Genomic DNA, 21485 nt, shown 5'->3' with positions numbered 1-21485 from the left:
GGAAGACTGTATGGTGTATTACATGATAAACTGTTTACAGGTGAAACCAGTGATGAATAGAGCAGTTAATGCTGGAAATTCAGTATATTAGTGGATTGAAAAGCAAGAAATGGAAGGCCATTATGTGGCTCTATACAGGGCAAAAGCAGCCTGGTCTGATATTTTAGCCACTGTAGTGCCACCTATAATATACACAGATCAAGAACAGTTTTGCAACACCCCAGTTCCCAGAACTCCTGAAGATAGACATTGACTGTAGATATTGTATCACAGACACAGTCCCTCTGACTGTTCCGAGATTTCACTAAACCTGTCCAAAGATGTAAACAACCATGCATGAGCAGTGCCTATTAGATTGAGGGGGTCAGACAGAAAATCAGTTCCAGTGATTCCACCAAGAAGGAGGTACACAGCTCATGTTGTCTGTAGTTCATCCATGCCTAGATGGTCAATACTGTGGTTTGATTGCATCCACATTGTTTCTTTGTGCCAGGAAGGGCTCTCAACAAGGATAGTGTCCAGCCGTCTCAGAGTGAACCAAAGCGATGTTGTTTGCACATGGAGGAGATACAGAGAGGTGGGAACTGTCGATGACATGCCTTGCTCAGGCTGTCTAAGGGCTACTGCTGCAGTGGATGACAGCCACCTATGGTTTATGGCTTGAAGGAACCCTGACAGCAATGCAACCATGTTGAATAATGCTTTTTGTGCAGCCACAGGACGTTGTGTTATGACTCATACTGTGTGTAATAGGCTGCATGATGTGCACCTTCACTCCCAATGTCCATAGCGAGGTCCATCTTTGCAAACACGACACCATGCAGCATGGTACAGATGGACCCAACAACATGCCGGATGGACAGCTCAGGATTGGCATCATGTTCTCTTCACCGATGAGTGTCGTGTATGCCTTCAGCCAGACAATCGTTGGAGATGTGTTTGGAGGCAACCCGGTCAGGCTGAACACTTTAGACACACTCTCCAGCGAGTGCAGCATGGTGGTGGTTCCCTTCTGTTTTGGGGTGGCATTATGTGGGGCTGATGTATGCCGCTGCTGCTCATGTAAGGTGCTGTAATGGCTGTATGATACATGAATGGCATCCTGTGACCAATACTGCAACCATATCTGCAGCGTATTGGTGAGGCATTCATCTTCATGGATGACAATTTGCACCCCCATCGTGCACATCTTGTGAACAACTTCCTTCAGGAAAATATAACTCGACTAGAGTGGCCAGCTTGCTCTCCAGACATGAACACTATCAAACATGCATGGGATTGATTGAAAAGGGCTGTTTATGGACAATGTGACACACCAACCACTCTGATGGATCTATGCCTAATCGCCAGCACCACATTTGAAACTGTTGCTTCCACCTCCACATGAGCATCAAGCATCTGTCTTTGCTTTCACTTGATATGTAAAGGCTGCCCCCTTGTGTACCCCTGGTCTCTGTTAAAAGCATTGCTGTTTATTCTTATTTTAGGTAATGCTCAGCCACAGGTTACTTCTCATGTTCCATTTGTTTATGGAGAACTTAGAACTTCAAGAAGAAAACTCTGAACTCTATACGGTTGCATCCATTTTGCTTCCTGCAGTATGTTGACAACACCTTCCTCATATTGCTTGCATTCCTCATATGGTCTTTTGGAGAAACTGTACTGCAGTATTCTCAGTTACAGAGAAATTTGACAACCTTGCTAGCCAAGGTATGGTTAGGAAAGGACAAAGGCAAGCAGTAGAACTCTTCTTGTGTGTGGGCAGGTATTATCTTATTGGAATGTAATGCCAGGATGGATTGACATGAAGGACAACAAAATGGGTTGTAGAGTATCATCAATGTACCACTGTGCTGTAAGGATGCAGTGGTACCAATGTTTGGTGCATTATGGGGACAATCTAACATTATGATTGATCAGAATTTAGCATGATATCCCTCAGGAGGACACCCAATAACTGTGTCAACCAATGCTAAGTGCTTGACTAAGAGCCACAGGTGGACCAACATGTTATTGTCTTGCTCATTTTGTAAAGTTCCTTGTCTTGAATTAATGATCCAATTTTTGTGAAACTGTAATCATTTGTTTGTCTTCGCATGAACATCACCTCTACTGATTTCTGTCCCATTTGGATGATTGCTTCATGGTGCATCATTTTTTTTTTTTTTTAATGCCGCTAAGCAACTGTTACAAAACTGTCAAAGGCACTTCCAAAAGTCATTGTGTGATTGAAAGCTCTTTTGTCAGGCATCTTTAACTTTTTTTTCTTTTTCTGGCAGAAACAAAAGACAAAAGTGTTGCTGCAAGTTTTCAAACAGTATATTACCAACCAATAAAGATGGTTTTCAAGTCAATTTAGAAACCTCTTAATGGTTTTCAGTACACAGATAGTAAAAAAAGAGACTCTAGCTTCAGTAGAATTCTTATATATACATAAGTATAATATGTGCTTGGAAATATGTAGCTAATAGATAATTTGTTGCCTTACAGTTAGGCAGCCACACAGTGACACCCCAGCAATTTGGTACATGCTATAGATCGCATGTCCATATTGGCCATACTGTATTCCAGTTCCGTGTGCTGAGATAGATACTGTCGTTGTTTGGAGTGTTCCTGCATTGTTGTTGTCTCACCATGTTTATCACCTCAGTTCTTGCTTGCTTACTTCATGCTGTGTCCTGGTCAATTGTAGTGTTTGTTGTCCCCTACTTGTTTGTCTGTCCTGTCTGTTCATTGTTAGTGATACCTCCAGCGGCTTCCTGCCTGGCGGCTTTGCATTTCTATTCTCTGCCATGCACTGTTCACTGGTCACTCAAAGCTATAAGATTGGTGATGAGGTAAAAGGTTTTGTAGCATCGATGCTACATTGGTATGGCTCTTGGAACAACAGTAGCGGCTCATGCAGCAGCACCAGTTAGATGTCTTACAGCAGTCCTTGCAGTTGCTGATGGCCAAAGTCAGTGCAGGGGAGTCTGACAGCACCAGCTCCTGGGTGTCCCAGTTTCAGACACTTCCGCATGTCTGACGTTGTTTCTGCCCTTTAATGACGTTGAGGAAGATTAGGAATCCTACTTTCCTTGTCTGAAACAATTCAAAGTGTTTCAGGCTACAAATGACTCCCTAAAGCTGTCATTATTATTGTCCTGGGCATCACCAGACACGTTCTTTCTGCTGCGCAAGTTGGCACCGTTGTCAGACCCCGTGGCTCTCTTTTTTAATGAATGTGTGTGCTGCTGACTAACTACTATTCCCAGCAATATCATGTTGTGGCATCTTGGCTTGAGTTCCATCAGTACCATAAACAGCCTGGTCAATCATTCCATTCTTGGGTCATGGACTTGCAGGGTCTCAGCCACAAATGTGACTTAACTTGTGCCAATCAGCATTGAAGGGTGTCATATTGTTGGCGTTAGAGTCCACCATGAGGGTACTTCTCTCGTGCCATTGTCATGGTACCGCCTACAGAGAGCAACATTGTTTGGACTCCTCCTTGTACAGTGTCTCTATGGGTTCAGAGCCACCAGTCGATGTCTTACTTCCATCTTGTCCACAGTGCTTTTTTGTCCACTCTTGTGCAGTCTGTTCCCATTGCTGGAAGATGTGCATGGGCTGTCACAAATATGGCTGTCTCCAATCAGTCTGTCCCAGCTGCTCAACCCGCACCTGCCCCTCACCCATGGGTCATCAGGATACCATGCATACGCTGCAATTAGTCATTCCACTAGAAGACCCATTGACGTGGAAGTTGTTCTTCACGCTCTGCATTTTGAATGTGGACATTAATTTCCAGATCAATATGGGGGGCACCGACTCCTTGATCAATCTGGCGATGTATACATGCCTTTGTACCCCACATTCATCTCCCACCTCTCAGTGATTGGTCACATATGGTGATGGTTCTATTCCCTTCTATGGGCAGTTCTCGGTCCCAGCCACCTATAAACACGTTCCCTGTCTCCTAACACTACTGGTGGTTGACCATCCATTGGCTTCAAACATGTTTGGACTCAATGCTTTCACATTATTTGGCTTTTTGATTTCTGATGAAGTTAAGGTCATTTCCACTGTCGTCCCATTCCAAGACCTCGATGATTTGTGCTTGGCCTATGCCTCTTTGTTTCAGTCTGACTTAGGGTGTGCTTTTGACTTCAAGGTGCACATTGCTCTCTGACCAGATGCTCAACTGCAGTTTTTCTGGACTCAACCTGTTCCAGAGGCCTTATGTTCAGCAGTCAACAAGACCGATCGACTGCAGGCTGCTGGCATCATTGAGCCCATGAAAGTGAGTGCTTTGGTGTCCCTGTTAGTGGTGGCCAGTAAACCCAATGGCTCCCTTCACCAATGTGGGGATTTCAGAGCTACAATCAATGCACAGTCTCTGGTTGAAATTTATCCCATTCCCCAGCAGGAAGACCTTGTCATCAAACTGGTGCTTGGCTAGTACTTCTCTCAGGTTGACCTGGCAGAGGCTTACCATCAATTACCCTTAGATGTGGAATCCGAGAACATCATTGTCATCAACACACCTTTTGGATTATGTAAATACAAGCACCTTCTGTTTGGTATTTACTTTACACTGGTCATTTTCCAGAGGTACCTGGAGCACTTCACACAGCCCATCCCAGCTTGTGCCAATTATCTTGGTGACATCTTGGTCACCGGCCATAAACGCTATAAGCATTTGAAAACCTTGGTACCTTATTTCACACCCTGCAGGCCATAGGCTTATACTGTTGGCTGGACAAGTGTAGTTTCTTTCAACTGGATGTTGAATACTTGGGGCACTGGCTCAGTAAAGACGGCATTTGTCCATCGGATCACAGTGTCATGGCCATCAACTCCCTTCCCCAGCCCAAGGATTTATCTGACCTCCAGGTTTTTTGGGCAAGGCTAACTACTACATAAAGTTTTTACCCCAGGCTGCTGATGTTGCACAGCTCCTCAATCGCTTGTGTCACAAAGAAGTGCCTTTCAACTGGACTCCTGCCTGTGATCATGCTTTTCTCCACTTGAAAACTATGCTGAAGTCTGCTCCTTGCCTGTTTACCTTCTGTCCAGACTGCCCCTTGGTTGAGGTGGCTGATGCTTTGACCTATGATATTGGTACAGTCCTGGCTCACAGGAATGAGGATGGCTCAGAACAGCCTATTGTGTATGCCTCAAATATGCTGTCCCCAGCATAGAGGAACTATTCTCAGACTGAGAAAGAGGCTCTGGTGATAGTTTTCACCATTCAAAAGTTTCATATCTACCTGTTTGGGATGAAGTTCACTCTCCTTACTGATCACAAGCCTTTGGTTACCCTATTCAGCCCCCCCCCCCCCCCCCACACACACACACACACACACAACACACACACCTCCCAGAGTGAATCACTCAACGTCTCCAGCACTGGGCTCTGTTCTTATGAAGTTACACGTACGTTATCCAATATAACCCCACCTCTCAACACTTCAGTGCAGATGCATTGCCACATCTTCCCTTGGGCCTTGATCCCAAATTCCTCTGCTTTCACATTGATACAGCCCGCCAAGATACACAGGACGGATTTCCTATCATGGCTGCACAGGTCGCCATTGCCACATGCCAGGACCACATCCTAAGGCAAGTTCTCTGCTACATGACCCATGGCTGGCCCACCTATCTTTTCGCTGGTTGAAAACTGAATTCAGCCCCTGGTGGCATCTCTCACACAGACTATCGATTGTGGTGTGTGTTCTTCTCTTGGCCACGGAGACTGACGTCCATCGGGTGATCATCCTACCTGATTTGTACCACCACGTCCTACGCTTGCTACAATGCAGACACTGGGGGATGTCCTGTATGAAGGCATTGGCTCACCGGCATATGTATTGGCCTGGCATAGATGGCAACATCAAATGCTTGGTACATGTGTGCTCGGTGTGTGCGCATCACCAAGCCAGCCCTTTGGAATCATTTGCACCCTGGCCCATGCCTCGCCACCCCTGGGAATGCATCCATCTCTATTTTATGGGCCTGTTTTCGGGATCGCTGTGGTTACTCATTGTGGATGCATACTCCAGATACCCATATGCGGTACACATGGCGTCCACCATGCCTGATGCCACACTCATGGCCTTGGCTCAGGTTCTCACTATCGAAGGCCTGCCTCGTACTTTGGTCTCTGATAATGGCCCCCAATTTGCAGCAGCCTCCTTCACGCATTCTGTGAGGCATATGATATCAAACACATCCACACCCCTCCATTCCATCTGTCCTCCAATGTCACAGCAAAATGACTGATCAGGACACTTAAACAACAGCTGACAAAAGCAGTTGAATCCTCTGCCACCGTGTTGGCCATACCTTATTCCTGAACACTTATTGCACCACGCCAAATTGTGGTCATAGACCGGCCAAACTCCTCCATGGGTGGCATCCATGACCCTGGTCCATCTGCTGACACCATCACCTTCTGAGCCTCACCTCTAACCCTCTCAGCACTACACCCCAGCACAACAGTGTGGGCCAGCTCATATGGAGGCAAGGCTGCTTGGACTTCCACCACAGTAGTCGCAACCCATGGGCAGCTTGTGACATTTGTACAGACTTAGAAGGGGCTCGAGCACCACCACCATAACCAACTCTGGCCTCATACCCCTTCATGGCACCTCACCTCCCCTAATGCCCTCCACTTCATTCTGGTGTGCACGAGGTCCTCAAGCCAGCCCCACTGCTGATGGCTGCCGGCTCCCGGCAGGCATGCCAGCACTCCTTCCTGCATCCATAAGGATCGGAGGTGCTGTGTGATGCCCTGCCCTCTGGTGACATTTTGATGGATTCCACGGACTGCTATCCCAACCCATTGCTGATGGTGATGACCCAGGGTCTCCTTCTGCCCATCATGGCCTCCATCTGGGTCGTTTCCACCCCTATGGACAAGTTTTGGAGGGGATCAGGAATCTGGTGTTGGAAGGTGCAGAAGTTGAACGTGTGCCAGAGTCTATGGACCTGGATACCCATTAGGGGTCTCTGTGCTCTGGCACGCACCTGCACGGCGAGCCTCCCCCTGTGAGTGTGCCACTCTCTGTACTGCGCTAAGTCTGCAGCCAATTGTGTTTCCCATGGTCCTGTATTTAGATAGCTGCATGGCACTATGCTGGCAGTCTGGTACTTGCTGTAGTTCACGTGTGCTTCTTGGCCTTACTGCATTCCAGTTCCATGTGTTGAGATACATACTGTCATTGTTTGGAGTGTTCCTGCATTGTTGTTGTCTCGCTATGTTTACCACCCCAGTTCTTGCTTGCTTACCTCGTGTTGTGTCCTGGTCGGTTCTAGTGTCTGTCATCCCCTACTTGTTTGTCTGTTTTGTCTATTCGTTGTTAGCAATACCTCCAGTGGCACCCCCACCTGGTGGCTTCATGTCTCCATTCTCTGCCGTGCACTGCTTGCTGGTCGCTCGCAGCTATAACAGAAACGATACTCCATAGTTATACAATTTGATCAGAACCTGCTTGTGAAGAACAGTATCAAAAGCCTTCTTAAAATCTAGAAATATGGAATGAATTTGAGATCCCTTGTCAATGGTGCTCATTACTTTGTGTAAATAAAGAGCTAGTTGTGTTTCACAATAACAGTGTTTTCTGAATCCATGTTAACTGTGTGTCAATGGATCATTTTCTTTGAGGTAACTCATAATTTTTTACCATAGTGTTCCAGAATCCTACTGTAAATGGATATAAGTGATATGGCCCTTTAATTCAGTGAATTGTTCTTATTTTCTTTCTTGAGTGTTAGTGTGACATGTGCTACTTTCCAGTTCTTAGACACTCTTCTTTCATTGAGCAAGAAGTCATGTATGATTACTAAGTATCAAGTCTGCCTGCGTATCTGACAAGGGAACCTACCCATCGCACCACCCTCAGATTTAGTTATAAGTTGGCACAGTGGATAGGCCTTGAAAAACTGAACACAGATCAATCGAGAAAACCGGAAGAAGTTGTGTGGAACTATGAAAAAAATAAGCAAAATATACAAACTGAGTAGTCCATGTGCAAGATAGGCAACATCAAGGAGCATCTGAGGTTAGGACCGCCATGGTCCCGTGGTTAGCGTGAGTAGCTGCGGATCAAGTGGTACTTGGTTCAAGTCTTCCCTCAGCTGAAAATTTTACTTTCTTTATTTTCGCAAAGTTATCATCTGTCCGTTTGTTCATTGACATCTCTGTTCACTGTAATAAGTTTAGTGTCTGTGTTTTGCGACCGCACCGCAAAACCATGCGATTAGTAGATGAAAGGACGTGCCTCTCCAATGGGAACCGAAAACATTTGATTGCAAGGTCATAGGTCAACTGATTCCTCCACAGGAAAACACGTCTGATATATTCTATATGACACTGGCGACGCCATGTGCGTCACATGACAGGAATATGTTGTCGACCCACCTAACTTGTACACTTAGCGAATGGGTAAAAAGATTCTTCTACCTTGCCCAATTTAGGTTTTCTTGTGGATGTGATAATCACTCCCAAAAAAGTGATGAAAACATAATAGTTTGTCACATAAACTGAAAATAAAAAATTAAACTTTTCACGCGAGGGAAGACTTGAACCTAGGACCTCTTGTTCTGTAGCTGCTCTCGCTAACCACGGGACCACGGCGCTCCTTAACTCTCATTGTCCTTGATGTTGCCTATCTTTGCATGGACTACTCAGTTTGTATATTTTGCTTATTTTTTTCATAGTTCCACACAACTTCTTCCGGTTTTCTCGATTGATCTGTGTTCAGTTTTTCAAGGCCTATCCACTGTGCCAACTTATAACTAAGTCTGAGGGGGGTGCGATGGGGAGGTTCCCTTGTGAGTGGTAACATGTTTGCTTGCCATTCAACGGGCCTGGGTTCAATTTCCAGCCAGGTCAAGGATTTTCTCTGCTTGTGGACTGGGTGTTGTGTTGTCCTCATCATCATCTCATCATTACCGACACACAAGGTGCCCAATGTGGCATCACCTGAAATAAGACCTGCAACCCAGCAGTTGAAACTTCCCTGGTTGCCAGCAATACCACATTATCATTTCATTTTTTACTAATTATCAGGCTCTTATATCAGCATACCCTGAAAGATGTGGCATTGGCCCCTCATGCCCCTGATGTCTGTCAGTCCCATGGTGAGACAGAAATCCTATTAGCTGGCGAACTTGTTTTCCACACCTACATCACTTCCACCCATTCTGGAAGATTTTAGATGCTGCTATCACACCTATATAAGTGGAACACTGTACCAGCCCTGGCAGTCAGTTTTTTAACCCCTGATAATGATGGCTGAGTCAGCTATAGAAATCTTTGGTGTTTTATTAAGAGTGATGTGGCTTGTAACTTGAGAAAATTATATCTGAAGCATGCCACTGTGAAAGAATGAGGTCACATGAAATATAATCAGTATTTCTAGCAGGCAATTAATGAAGCTGCTGTGTGACATGAATAGGTGTTGGGTGTTCCATGTGTCATTTTTATGACCATAATAATGTGGCACAAATAAGTTTATATGCTATTTAACACAATTTGTATTTAAGTATGGCAATGCATTAACCTGTTACATATAAATGGACACAACAGTCGAAAATACTTAATTTGAAAGGCATATAACTGTTTTTACTGCATATAATATAAATTATTGAATAAAAATTCTTCTATACAGTTGAAGAAATTGCTTAGAAAGAAATTTTTTAGCTCATAGTGGGTAGCCAGAAGACTTGTAGAGGACAGATGCTTAATGCAGGGACTGGCATCCAATGCTTGGTATAGATAAATCTAGCATTCACTTTTGGGCAACAAAAATTTATTTCTTAGACACGAGATACTCCAAGTTATTACAGCAGATGGCATTATCTGGTGTAAATTAGGAAAGTATGTTAACTGAATACTTTGTTGCATATGATTTAAATTCCCATTAATTTGAATATCCTAAACATTACGTACGAATGAATGCTGTCACAGTGATATCAACTAATAAAATATTCTGTGGTTTCAAACCATGTCAAATGGTTAACTGCCCATGAGCTCTTGGCAGAGATGTCCTCTGCCACTGTCATGTGGCTGACTGTTGTGTGAATGTCGCTGCCATTCTTATACAGCCACGTCGCCACCAGTAGTATCACTGGTGCCCAGTCCTGCTCCATAGATAGCAATGTTGGACTGTCACAACAACTTCAACTCCCCAATCACAGGATCCCAAGCTGCAATCCACTGTGTTTATTGAGGCTGTTATTTGATATTCTTATCTCTATTGCTTCCTTTATTATGATATTGCAGAAGCCATTGTTTGTTTAAGAATAGAAGTATCATTGAATGCAATCTGGTGTCCATTATCCAGTGCATGCCCTACTACAGCTGATTGTTCAAGATAGCACAGGTGGAAACACATTTGATGTTCCATTCATCACTGTTCAATAGTGCAAACAATGTGACTGATATAAGACTGCTCACACCCACACAGTATTTTGTATATTCCAGATGTTCTGGGGCCTACATAATCTTTCACAGGCTTCATTAGTTGCTGGATCTATGCTTGGGATCCCAAGACTGTTGATTTTATGCCTGTTCAGAAGATGGCTAATCATCCCTATTATTGAGCCACAAAATGGTGAAAACGCAATCTTCTTTGTGTCTTCTCTGGAGGTCTTCCATTTGAGGCTTAGCTGAAACTGCTTGTGAAATTTGTCTGTTGTTATAACTGTTTTCCTTGAAAACTTTATGCAAGTGGCTCAGTGCCTTTGGCAGGTTTTCAGCATGTGAGGTGGTTTTGGCTTGATGTATCAAGGTCATGAGAACATACAGCTTGTGTGCTGGGTGGTGGTAGCTGGTGGCATGCAGATATCAATCCGTGTGCGTGGGCTTGCAATCAACAATGTGACTGAGACATCTATTGGCTTTATGGCAGACAAGAACATCCAGGAATGGCAAGGAACCATCCTTCTCCACTTCCATCATGAATTGTATGTAGTTGTGGATGTTGTTGATGTGTTCCAAGAGCTTTTACAGCTCTTCATGTCCATGAGGCCATATAACGAATGTATTGTTAATGTAGTGACAAAAACAACCAGGCTTAGCAGGAGCCATGTCCAAGGTGATGTCCTCAAAATGCTCCATAAAGAAGTTGGCTACAACCAGAGTAATAGCCTCCCCATCACAACACCATTCATCTGGCTTAAATATTTTCCACCATGTGAAAAATACAGTGACATCAGGGCATGTTTAATAAACCCATGATGGTGTCATCAAAGAACCGGGACAGCAAGTCTGTAGAATCTTGATGGGCACATATGGGAGTAGGGAAACCACATCAAAGCTAACCATAATATCTGCTTCACTAAGAAATAGACATTTAATTCAATCGATGATGTTTGCTGTATTATTTATATGGTGCACACAATGTCCAACATGCATCGAGAGGAGACTAGCCAAATGCCTTGCAAGTCTATTGGTCAGCAATCTGATGATGCTCACTATAGGCCTTAAAGGTGTATCCTTCTAACACATCTTTGGCAGACATTAGAATGTGGGTGGACTGGGTGCCTGGGGGAGGTGGTTTTTAATAACACTCTCTTCCAGCGATGACTGTTTGAGAAGCTCCAAAGTCTTCATTACTATTCTGGATGTTGGGTCCTGAGGTACTCTTTGGTACATATCTTCCTCCAGCATCCATCAGATTTTTGTGTCAAAGTAGGCTTGTTCCATCAGGATGGCAGCATTACCCTGGTCAGCTGGCGCGACTATGGCAAGAGAATCATTGTGGAGGGCACAGAGTCCATTGCACTCAGCTCTAGTCATGTTTGGTGCTGGCAGCTCGGATTTTTAAAAAAATGTGGCTCTTTGCTCTATGAATTCCTTCTGCAGTTTCACTGAGAAACTTATGAATTGCTTGTTCAGCACACTTAATATGTCAATGAAAGGGATACTTCATGGTGAAGAAGCAAAGTTTAGTCCCTTCTTAAGTGCTGAGATGGCACCTGTGTGAAAGTTTCCTGGTGCCATATTGATTACGGTATGTTATGCAGTTTTTTGTCCCACCCTATAAAGAATATGCTGGACTTCACAGATCAAATTAAATATCTATGCCTTGGTAAGGGGATAGTGTGGTTAGTTTTGATGTGATTTCACTATTCATATGCGTTCCCACCACATACTCTATAGGCTTTCTGTTCTGGCTCTTTGACAACACCATCGTGTATTTATTTAAACGTACCTTGAGGTCATTGCATTTTTATGTAGTGGAGAATATTTCAACCAGATGGATGGTGTCACAATGTGGAGCCTATTAACTCCAGTTGCAGCCAACCTCTGTATGGAATGTTTTGAGGATATCACATTGGACATGGCTCCTGTAAAGCCAAGTTAATTTTATTTCTACATCAACAATACCTTTGTCATATGGCCTCATGGACATGAAAAACTAGAAGAGTTCTTGTAACACTTCAGCAACGTCCACAACTGCTTAAAGTTCACAATGGAATTCGAGAAGGATGATTCCTTGCCATCCTTGGATACCCTTGTCTGCCGTAAACCCAATGAGTGTCTCAGTCACAGCATTAACCATAAGCCCACCCACACAGATTGGTATCTGCATGGCACCAGCTATGACCACCCAACACAGAAACTGTCTGTTTGCAGGACTTTGGTACATCAAGCTGAAACCATCTCAGATGCTGAACACCTGCCAAGGGATTGAGCCACCTGCATATTGATTTCAAGGAAAATGGTTATAACAACAGACAAATTTCACAAGCAATTTCACCTAAGCCATGAAAGCAGTAGGTCTCCAAGGAAGACACAAAGAAGATTGAATTTTTACCATTCTGTTGCTCAGTAATAGGGAAGATTAGCCATCTCCTGGAGTAACATCAAACCAACACAGTCTTCAGATCTCCAGCAAAGATCCAGCAACTAATGAAGCATCTGAAAGATGATGTAGTCCTCAGGACACCTGGATTGTACAAAATACTGTGTGGGTGTGGGCAGTCTCATGTCAGTCACACAGTCACACTATTAAACAGCAATGCATAGAACATGAATGGTGTTTCCACATACACTATTCCGAAAAATCAGATGGAGCAGAGCATGTACTGGAAAATGGGCACCAAACAGCATTCAGTGATACTTCAATTATTAAATGGACCAACGGCTTGTGGGATAACATAGTCAATGAAGCAATAGAGATCAAAATATCAGACAATACCCTCAATAAAGACAGTGGATTGCCAGTAAGTACAGCCTGGGATCCTTTGATTGGGAAGTTGAAGTGGCCAGGGCAGACATACCACAAAAACATTGCCATATACACTGCATGATTGGTGGCAGTGCAGTTATATAAGCACAGCTGCAGCATTCAAATGGCAGTCAACCACTTGACAATGGTAGAGGAGACCCTGGCCAAAAGCTCATGGGCAGTTAACCACCTGACATGGCTTGAAACCTATGAATTCTTTATTAATACATCCAAAACATATGAAATTTCTTCTTAAGTTATGAACCCTTTTGAATGCATGACATTTATTGTTGTTATTTCACCATTTTATGGGCAGAAAAGAGTATGCCATGGTTTCTTGTAATTTATTTATTTTAAGTGAGAGGTATATTATATTCAAACACATTATTTACAGTTTCCTTTTCTGTAGTATCTGTAGTGCTGTGGATTATAATATTCTACAAAACGATCTTATTTCTGCCATTATGCCACACAGCAGGCATAGTCAGTTACTTCTGTAAATACTGTGAATTGATCATGCTTTGCCTTTGATGTCAACAAATACGTTTTGTTCAGTTTTGAACTATACTAAATTAACACTAATTTATTGACTGGGCACACAAAAATTTTGAAACTGTTTTCCATACAATGATAATCAAAATGACATTTCCCAATGACTTTTAATACAAAGCAAAAGAACAATTGGTGTTGACGCAAGATAGTATATCAAACATCTCATGAGCGATCACTGTCTCAATTGACTTTGTACATGTACGATAAAAAAGAAAGTGAACATACACTCCTGGAAATTGAAATAAGAACACCGTGAATTCATTGTCCCAGGAAGGGAAAACTTTATTGACACATTCCTGGGGTCAGATACATCACATGATCACACTGACAGAACCACAGGCTCATAGACACAGGCAACAGAGCATGCACAATGTCGGCACTGGTACAGTGTATATCCACCTTTTGCAGCAATGCAGGCTGCTATTCTCCCATGGAGACGATCGTAGAGATGCTGGATGTAGTCCTGTGGAACGGCTTGCCATGCCATTTCCACCTGGCGCCTCAGTTGGACCAGCGTTCATGCTGGACGTGCAGACCACGTGAGACGACGCTTCATCCAGTCCCAAACATGCTCAATGGGGGACAGATCCGGAGGTCTTGCTGGCCAGGGTAGTTGACTTACACCTTATAGAGCACGTTGGGTGGCACGGGATACATGCGGACGTGCATTGTCCTGTTGGAACAGCAAGTTCTCTTGCCGGTCTAGGAATGGTAGAACGATGGGTTCGATGACGGTTTGGATGTACCGTGCACTATTCAGTGTCCCCTCGACGATCACCAGTGGTGTACGGCCAGTGTAGGAGATCGCTCCCCACACCATGATGCCGGGTGTTGGCCCTGTGTGCCTCGGTCGTATGCAGTCCTGATTGTGGCGCTCACCTGCACGGCGCCAAACACGCATACGACCATCATTGGCGCCAAGGCAGAAGCGACTCTCATCGCTGAAGATGACACGTCTCCATTCGTCCCTCCATTCACGCCTGTCGCGACACCGCTGGAGGCGGGCTGCATGATGTTGGGGTGTGAGCGGAAGACGGCCTAACGGTGTGCGGGTCCGTAGCCCAGCTTCATGGAGACGGTTGCGAATGGTCCTCGCCGATACCCCAGGAGCAACAGTGTCCCTAATTTGCTGGGAAGTGGCGGTGCGGTCCCCTACGGCACTGCGTAGGATCCTACGGTCTTGGCGTGCATCCGTGCGTCGCTGCGGTCCGGTCCCAGGTCGACGGGCACGTGCACCTTCCGCCGACCACTGGCGACAACATCGATGTACTGTGGAGATCTCACGGCCCACATGTTGAGCAATTCGGCAGTATGTCCACCCGGCCTCCCGCATGCCCACTATCCGCCCTCGCTCAAAGTCCGTCAACTGCACATACGGTTCACGTCCACGCTGTCGCGGCATGCTACCAGTGTTAAAGACTGCAATGGAGCTCCGTATGCCACGGCAAACTGGCTGACACTGACGGCGGTGGTGCACAAATGCTGCGCAGCTAGCGCCATTCGACGGCCAACACCGCGGTTCCTGGTGTGTCCGCTGTGCCGTGCGTGTGATCATTGCTTGTACAGCCCTCTCGCAGTGTCCGGAGCAAGTATGGTGGGTCTGACACACCGGTGTCAATGTGTTCTTTTTTCCATTTCCAGGAGTGTATATTCATAAATACCCACAGAAGACACATGATGCCTATCAGAAGGGACACCATATATATGCTCTGTTTTTACTTGTACCATTGTTCATTGTATGGTAAGTGTGGTTCAGTAGCTTGGCGCATAAATAGCAGACTGCAAATGTAAAGGTCTGGAGCCTGGTTCCCAGTAAGTTATAGGATTTTTTCTAACACTTATCATTCCTTTCACCTTCAGCAGTAATTTATTAATGTGAGAAATCTCAAGTTCTCTGTGATTTGAGTCCACATAAAACTTTAGGTCCCTCTATAACTTGCTGGGTGAATCAATCAAAGGTTGGAGGAAGGCAAGGGCATACTTTCCACAACAGGATGATGTTATTCAAACTAACCTTTCGACTGAGAAAAACTTTAAAATTACCATCATTTATGGCTTTGTATGGAAATACACTCTTACTAAACAAGTAAGAATTCTTGTACAACATAATCTCATGTCATAGGTAGAGGCACTTGTGTGTGGTAAATTGTACAAGACAATACATCCAAAAGAAAAGTTTGTGGATTGATTACATAATAATTTTTTCACTATTCCTGCTTGGTTTCCAAATCTGTATTATTGTGAGTAAATTATAATTATTTTTCATCTTCTTTTTAACAGTGAATGTTCTAATCATACAGTGCAGGTTTTCATGGTTAATACATGCATCCTTGATGATTTTAGTTTTGTGAGCACTTGGTCATGGCCAAAGGCATGTTTCCATGCCTGACATTGTCTCCAATTGCTAGATGCATCATCAGAGGCTATAAAGCCTCAGCTAGCAGTTTCAAACTTAAACAAGATCAATTTTAAATTTCTGTCTGAGTCTTTATAACCTCTGCTAATGTTTCCAGCATTAGAAGACAAACATTAGGCAGAGAAACATGTCTTGGACAATGGTCTAATGCTCATAGAACAAAAATTAGCAACAAATGTTCTGTCCTTTTGATTTATTGTCTCATGAGTAATGCTGCAACCTTTGGTGTCCTTTTACCACTTTGTTTATGCACATAAAGGTAGCTGTTTCAGTTTATTAAATAGCAGAAACTTAAACACTACTCTACTAATTTCTGTGAATTAACTGACTTCTCCATTGAGGACCATATGAGAGGTCATATAAAGTTAATAAGCCTCTGAGGCCACTGGAGAACACTGGATACAAACTTCTCATAAAAATAAAAATGTTATTTTCTAAAGGCAAAGTAACAAAAACAATGGTTTTTAAATAAATTAATGACATAGTCCAAAAACTATCAAATTAATAATCATTTCCTTACTTCAAGTTATGTAAATAATTGGAACCATTTTCCTGATAATTCTCGCAAATTCTTTTCAGCACCAGTCCGCTTCAAGTCCAGATCTCATAGGGAAATGGTTCGCAAGAGTGGGACTGCTGTTCTCAGATGTGAAGCTACTGGTGACTTGCCTATAACTCTGTCATGGCGTAAAGAAGGAAGTCCTATTGAAATGCAGAGTCATATGAGGTACTGTTCAGTATTGTTTCATATTTGTTATTATTAACAGAACCTGTTACTAAAGGATCTTACTGTAATAAATATACTGCCTGACAAGAAAAGTGAAGCACATAGAAAAGAAAGTGGAAATTAAAGAAAATTCATGGGTTGAGAGGGTATGTGGTGTTATCTCATTACTTACAAATTAAGTGAAATTTACAAAAAAAAATTGGCAGTTTGAGCCCACTTACCAATACAATGTTGCAAGCTATCTGGCATAGATGCATGCACTGATTTGCTGGGGAAGTGTGTCATAAAGTCATTGTATCCTTTCCTGAGGCAAGCTGGCCCACAACAGTTGTAACTGGTCCTTGATATCCTGGATTCTGCCACTGGGATGAAGTTGACATCCAAGCTGGTCCCACATATGTTTTGTTGGAGGGGGACTGGGGATCTTACTGGCCCCGGGAGCCAAAAGCCAATGCTTCAGTACAAATGGAGGCTGCTAGTGTCAGCACTACTTGCTGCATTTCTAAGTGATGTTGTATGAGTTTTGTTATTCCAAAATCCATAGCTCCCCCAAGAACATCAGAAAAGACCACAGCTGCTGATATTGTAAAGCTTCTGGCACCTCAAAAGGGCTGGCCGGAGTGACTGTGCGGTTCTAGGCACTGCAGTGTGGAACCGAGCGACCGCTACAGTCGCAGATTCAAATCCTGCCTCAGGCATGGCTGTGTGTGATGTCCTTAGGTTAGTTAGGTTTAATTAGTTCTAAGTTCTAGACGACTGATGACCTCAGAAGTTAAGTCGCATAGTGCTCAGAGCCATTTTTTGAACCTCAAAAGGCAGACTCCAGTAAACAGGCCAGCACTGTTGTTATCAGTGCTGTGGAGATTCATAAGAAGCCTTTTCTGGTAAAAGCAACCAAATGGGATGTGTCCTTCACAGAAGAGGACAGGCTGTAAACTGTCACACCATGTAGACCTCAATCATTCTGATGGCTCTAATGATTAGGCTTTGGAGACAGTGGAATATGAATCTGTCTGGGGCAACCAGCTAGCCCCCCAGAATAAACTTCCAAAAATGCAGGATCCCCAAACCCATTGAAAGACAGGGTGAAAGAGAAACCTCACCAATAAATGTCTCCCACAAAACAGTGGGTTCAGGGTGCTAGGGGAGGAACTGAAATTCCTAGTGCAGGAATGTACCCTGAAGTTGAGTTTATGAGAAACGCATTTTAAACCTTCTGAAGCCTCTGTGCTATGGGTGCTATACCCTTCTTGACAAGGATGACCAGACTGGGGCAAGGGCCCAGATAGTAGTAGGAGTGTTTATCAATAACACATATGGATCCTCTGCTCTATCCTTGGTTACTAACCTGCAAGCAGTTGCAGCTGAAATTCATGTGGGTCTAAGGATCACTGTATGCTCTTTGTATTTACCACCACAGGAAGCAGTAGATTCTGAGGTTCTCACAGATCTTATAGTCTAACTACCCTGAACATTTCTACTACTAGGAGACTTCAGTGCCCACAATTATGGGATTCACAGTCTACTCGCCCAAGGGGTCAAGTTTTAGAAAGCTTCATGATGTCTCAGAAGCTTTGCCTCTTAAACACATGCACTCCCACTTATTTCTCTGCTGCTGTAGGGCTGTCCTCACCAACAGACAGACACCTCTTTATGCTCCCCAGTCCTCACAGACTCTGCTCAGTCACTACTTTCCACTCTGTTTTCACCTACCATGCAGGGTAATCCTTGCAAGGAAACCACCAAAATGAATAATAAGCAGAGCTAATTGGACACTGTTTAGCCAGCTGGCTGTGTCTGAACTCAGAGGCATCTTCCAGGAATCAGTGGACCATATCAGATGTGTGATACACCATGCCATCTATCACGAAGTCCTCAGGTCATCTTAGAAGTCAGCATGTACCATGGTGGACTGATGCATGACACTCAGCAATTCAGATCGGGCATGCAGCTATATAATGGTTTAAATGCTGCCCAACAGTAGAAAACTTTGCAGACTTTTGAGTAGTGAGAGCCGAAGCTTGATGCATCATCAAGGATAGCAAGAAAAGGTTATGGTAAGCATTCCTGGGCCATCAGATGGATTTCTGGCCAGTGCAGTTGGTTACCTATAGCAGTGATGATGAAACAGGGGTGTCTCAGAACAACACCCAGAGACATCACCCAGATAATGGCAAACCATTTTGTGATGACTACTGCCACTGAGAGCAAATATCCAGCAGTTCATCTCTATTGTACCACAATGGAGAGGGGTGGGTTTCACTTCAGGTCCAAAAATTTTGAATCCTACAACTGTCCTTTCTTGACATGAGAGCTGGATTTGGCATTGTCTGAAACTAATGATGCTCACATAGTACAGTTTCCCAACTCATAGAGGAAGACAATTTTTAAACCGCTTTTCATATTGGGAATGCACCACCAAATGTGTCCCAGCAGTTACCACCAAGTCACCTTAACAAGCCATGTAGGATAGAAATTTGAACAAATGGCAACTACCATATAGTCTGCATATTAGAAACCAGGCAGGTCCTCACCTGCTCTTTGTTTGGATTCAGAAGATATTGATCCACTGTTGACAACCTGACCCTGTGAGAGATGGCTATCCAACAGGCTTTCTTACATAAACAGCATTCTACAGTGATATCATTTGACATCAGTAAGCAATTCTAGGACAGCTGCACAAATGAGACTTTCATGGTCACCTTCCTATATTCATTCAGTCATTTATTAGATAATGAGTTGGTGAAGTGCTGTCACATAGTTCTGAGCAGGAGATGGTGTTCGCTGGGGAAGTGTTTTAAGTGTTACCCTTTTTGCTGTGGCCATAAACAGTGTGTAATGCCTATGGTAAGGAGTCTGGGCACTGCTCATTATTTGCGCACAATTTTGCAGCTTTTTGTTCCTCCTCCAATACATATCATTATAGTCATATTTTTAATTTACCTGATTTGTACGAGGGCTATCCACAAAGTACATTACTTTTGGAACTAAAAATAAATAAAGTATTGGAAATTATTTTAATTATATACAGATGAAAGCCACACTTAAATACTACTTTTCTACATAGTTGCCATTTAAATTAAGGCACTTATCGTAGTGTTGGACGAGCTTGGAAATTCCTTCGTCTTAAAATTTGGCCGCCTGCGCCTTCAACCACGTGGTTACCTCTTCTTGAAGCTGTCCATCGTCATCAAAACACTGCATAGCCAACCACTTCTTCATTGCTGGGAATAAATGGAAGTCGCTTGGTGACAGGTCAGGACTGTACGGCGGATGAGGAAACAACTCCCAGTTAAAAGATTCGAGAACTTCACGAGTGGCATTTGCCATGTGGGCCCGGGTGTTGTCGTGAATCAGCAAGATCTTTGAGCCCAACTTTTCCCTGTGCTTGTTTTGTATTGCTCTTCTGAGGTTGTGCAGAGTTTGGCAATACCTTTGAGAGTTTATTGTAGTGCCTCTTTCCAGGAAATCCACAAAAATCACACCTTTTCTGTCCCAAAAGACAGTCGCCACGTGGTTGAAGGTGCAGGCGGCCAAATTTTACGATGAAGGAATTTCCAAGCTCGTCCATTGCTACCATAAGTGCCTTAATTTAAATGGCAACTATGTAGAAAAGTAGTATTTACGTGTGGCTTTCATCTGTATATAATAAAAAAAATTTCCAATACTTTATTTATTTTTAATTCCAAAACGTAATGTACTTTGTGGATAGCCCTCGTATATTAGGGACATCATTCTACATTTTAAGGACTTGGTGAGGTTTCTGGGCCTCATTTTTGATTAAGAAATATTGTGCTTACCACATTTAAAGGACCTGAAGGCAAGGACCCAGAAAGTGATCAATATCTTAAACTGCCATAGCCACAGGTCTTAGAGAGCAGATAAGGAATTCCTGTTCCAGTTTTATAGGATTTTCTTGCAATTGTGACTAGACTATGAGTCCATATTGTATGGATAAGTGATATATTCTTACCTGAAGATCATTGACACTACATCCAATGAGGGGTCAGTCTGGCTGCAAGTGCTTACAAGATCAGCCCTATCCCCAGTCTCTGTGCTGTGACTGGGGAACCACCACTCGCCATCTGGTGGCAAGTCCCCAAGATGCAGTAAGTGTACAAATTCCTCACTGCTCCCTGCTCACCAGTATACCACACTGTTCCTCGTCCAGCTATGGAACACATTTCCTCCAGATGTCCATAAGCAACAAGACCAATTGGGATCCACATGAAGCATGTGCTTTACTCAGTAATGTGGACCAATTACAGAGACAAATCCATAGTTTTAACTGACTGCAACAATGATTATTGCAGAGACCCTAAGTAATTTCACACTTAATGCAATGTCCACCTGCTTAGCTGAGGGATAATGTATTTGCCTACCATGCAGTGGGTCCGGGTTTGATTACCAGCTGGGTTGAAGATTTTCTCATCTTGTGGACTGGGTGTTGTGCTGTCTTCATCCTCATTTCATCATCACAGCCATGCAAATCACTCAATGTGCCATCGTCTGAAATAAGACTTGCACCTAGTGGCTGAACTTTTCCAGATAGGGCCTCCCAGGCATC

General features: G+C 43.7%; 1 protein-coding gene across 1 annotated transcript in view; it reads left to right on the top strand.

The window, feature by feature from the left end:
- LOC124556186 (Down syndrome cell adhesion molecule-like protein Dscam2) overlaps positions 1 to 21485 on the top strand; it is a 604696-nt gene that overhangs the window by 310136 nt on the left and 273075 nt on the right. Inside the window, exon 14 of the mRNA XM_047130181.1 lies at positions 16771 to 16918. Coding sequence (XP_046986137.1) covers positions 16771 to 16918 — 148 coding nt within the window. The remainder of the gene's footprint in view (positions 1 to 16770; positions 16919 to 21485) is intronic.

This window comes from Schistocerca americana, chromosome X (assembly GCF_021461395.2).
Source record: "Schistocerca americana isolate TAMUIC-IGC-003095 chromosome X, iqSchAmer2.1, whole genome shotgun sequence".
Taxonomy (NCBI): Eukaryota; Metazoa; Arthropoda; class Insecta; order Orthoptera; family Acrididae; genus Schistocerca; species Schistocerca americana.
Note: the sequence above shows the minus strand (reverse complement) of the source record. Positions and strands in the feature narration are given on the sequence as shown.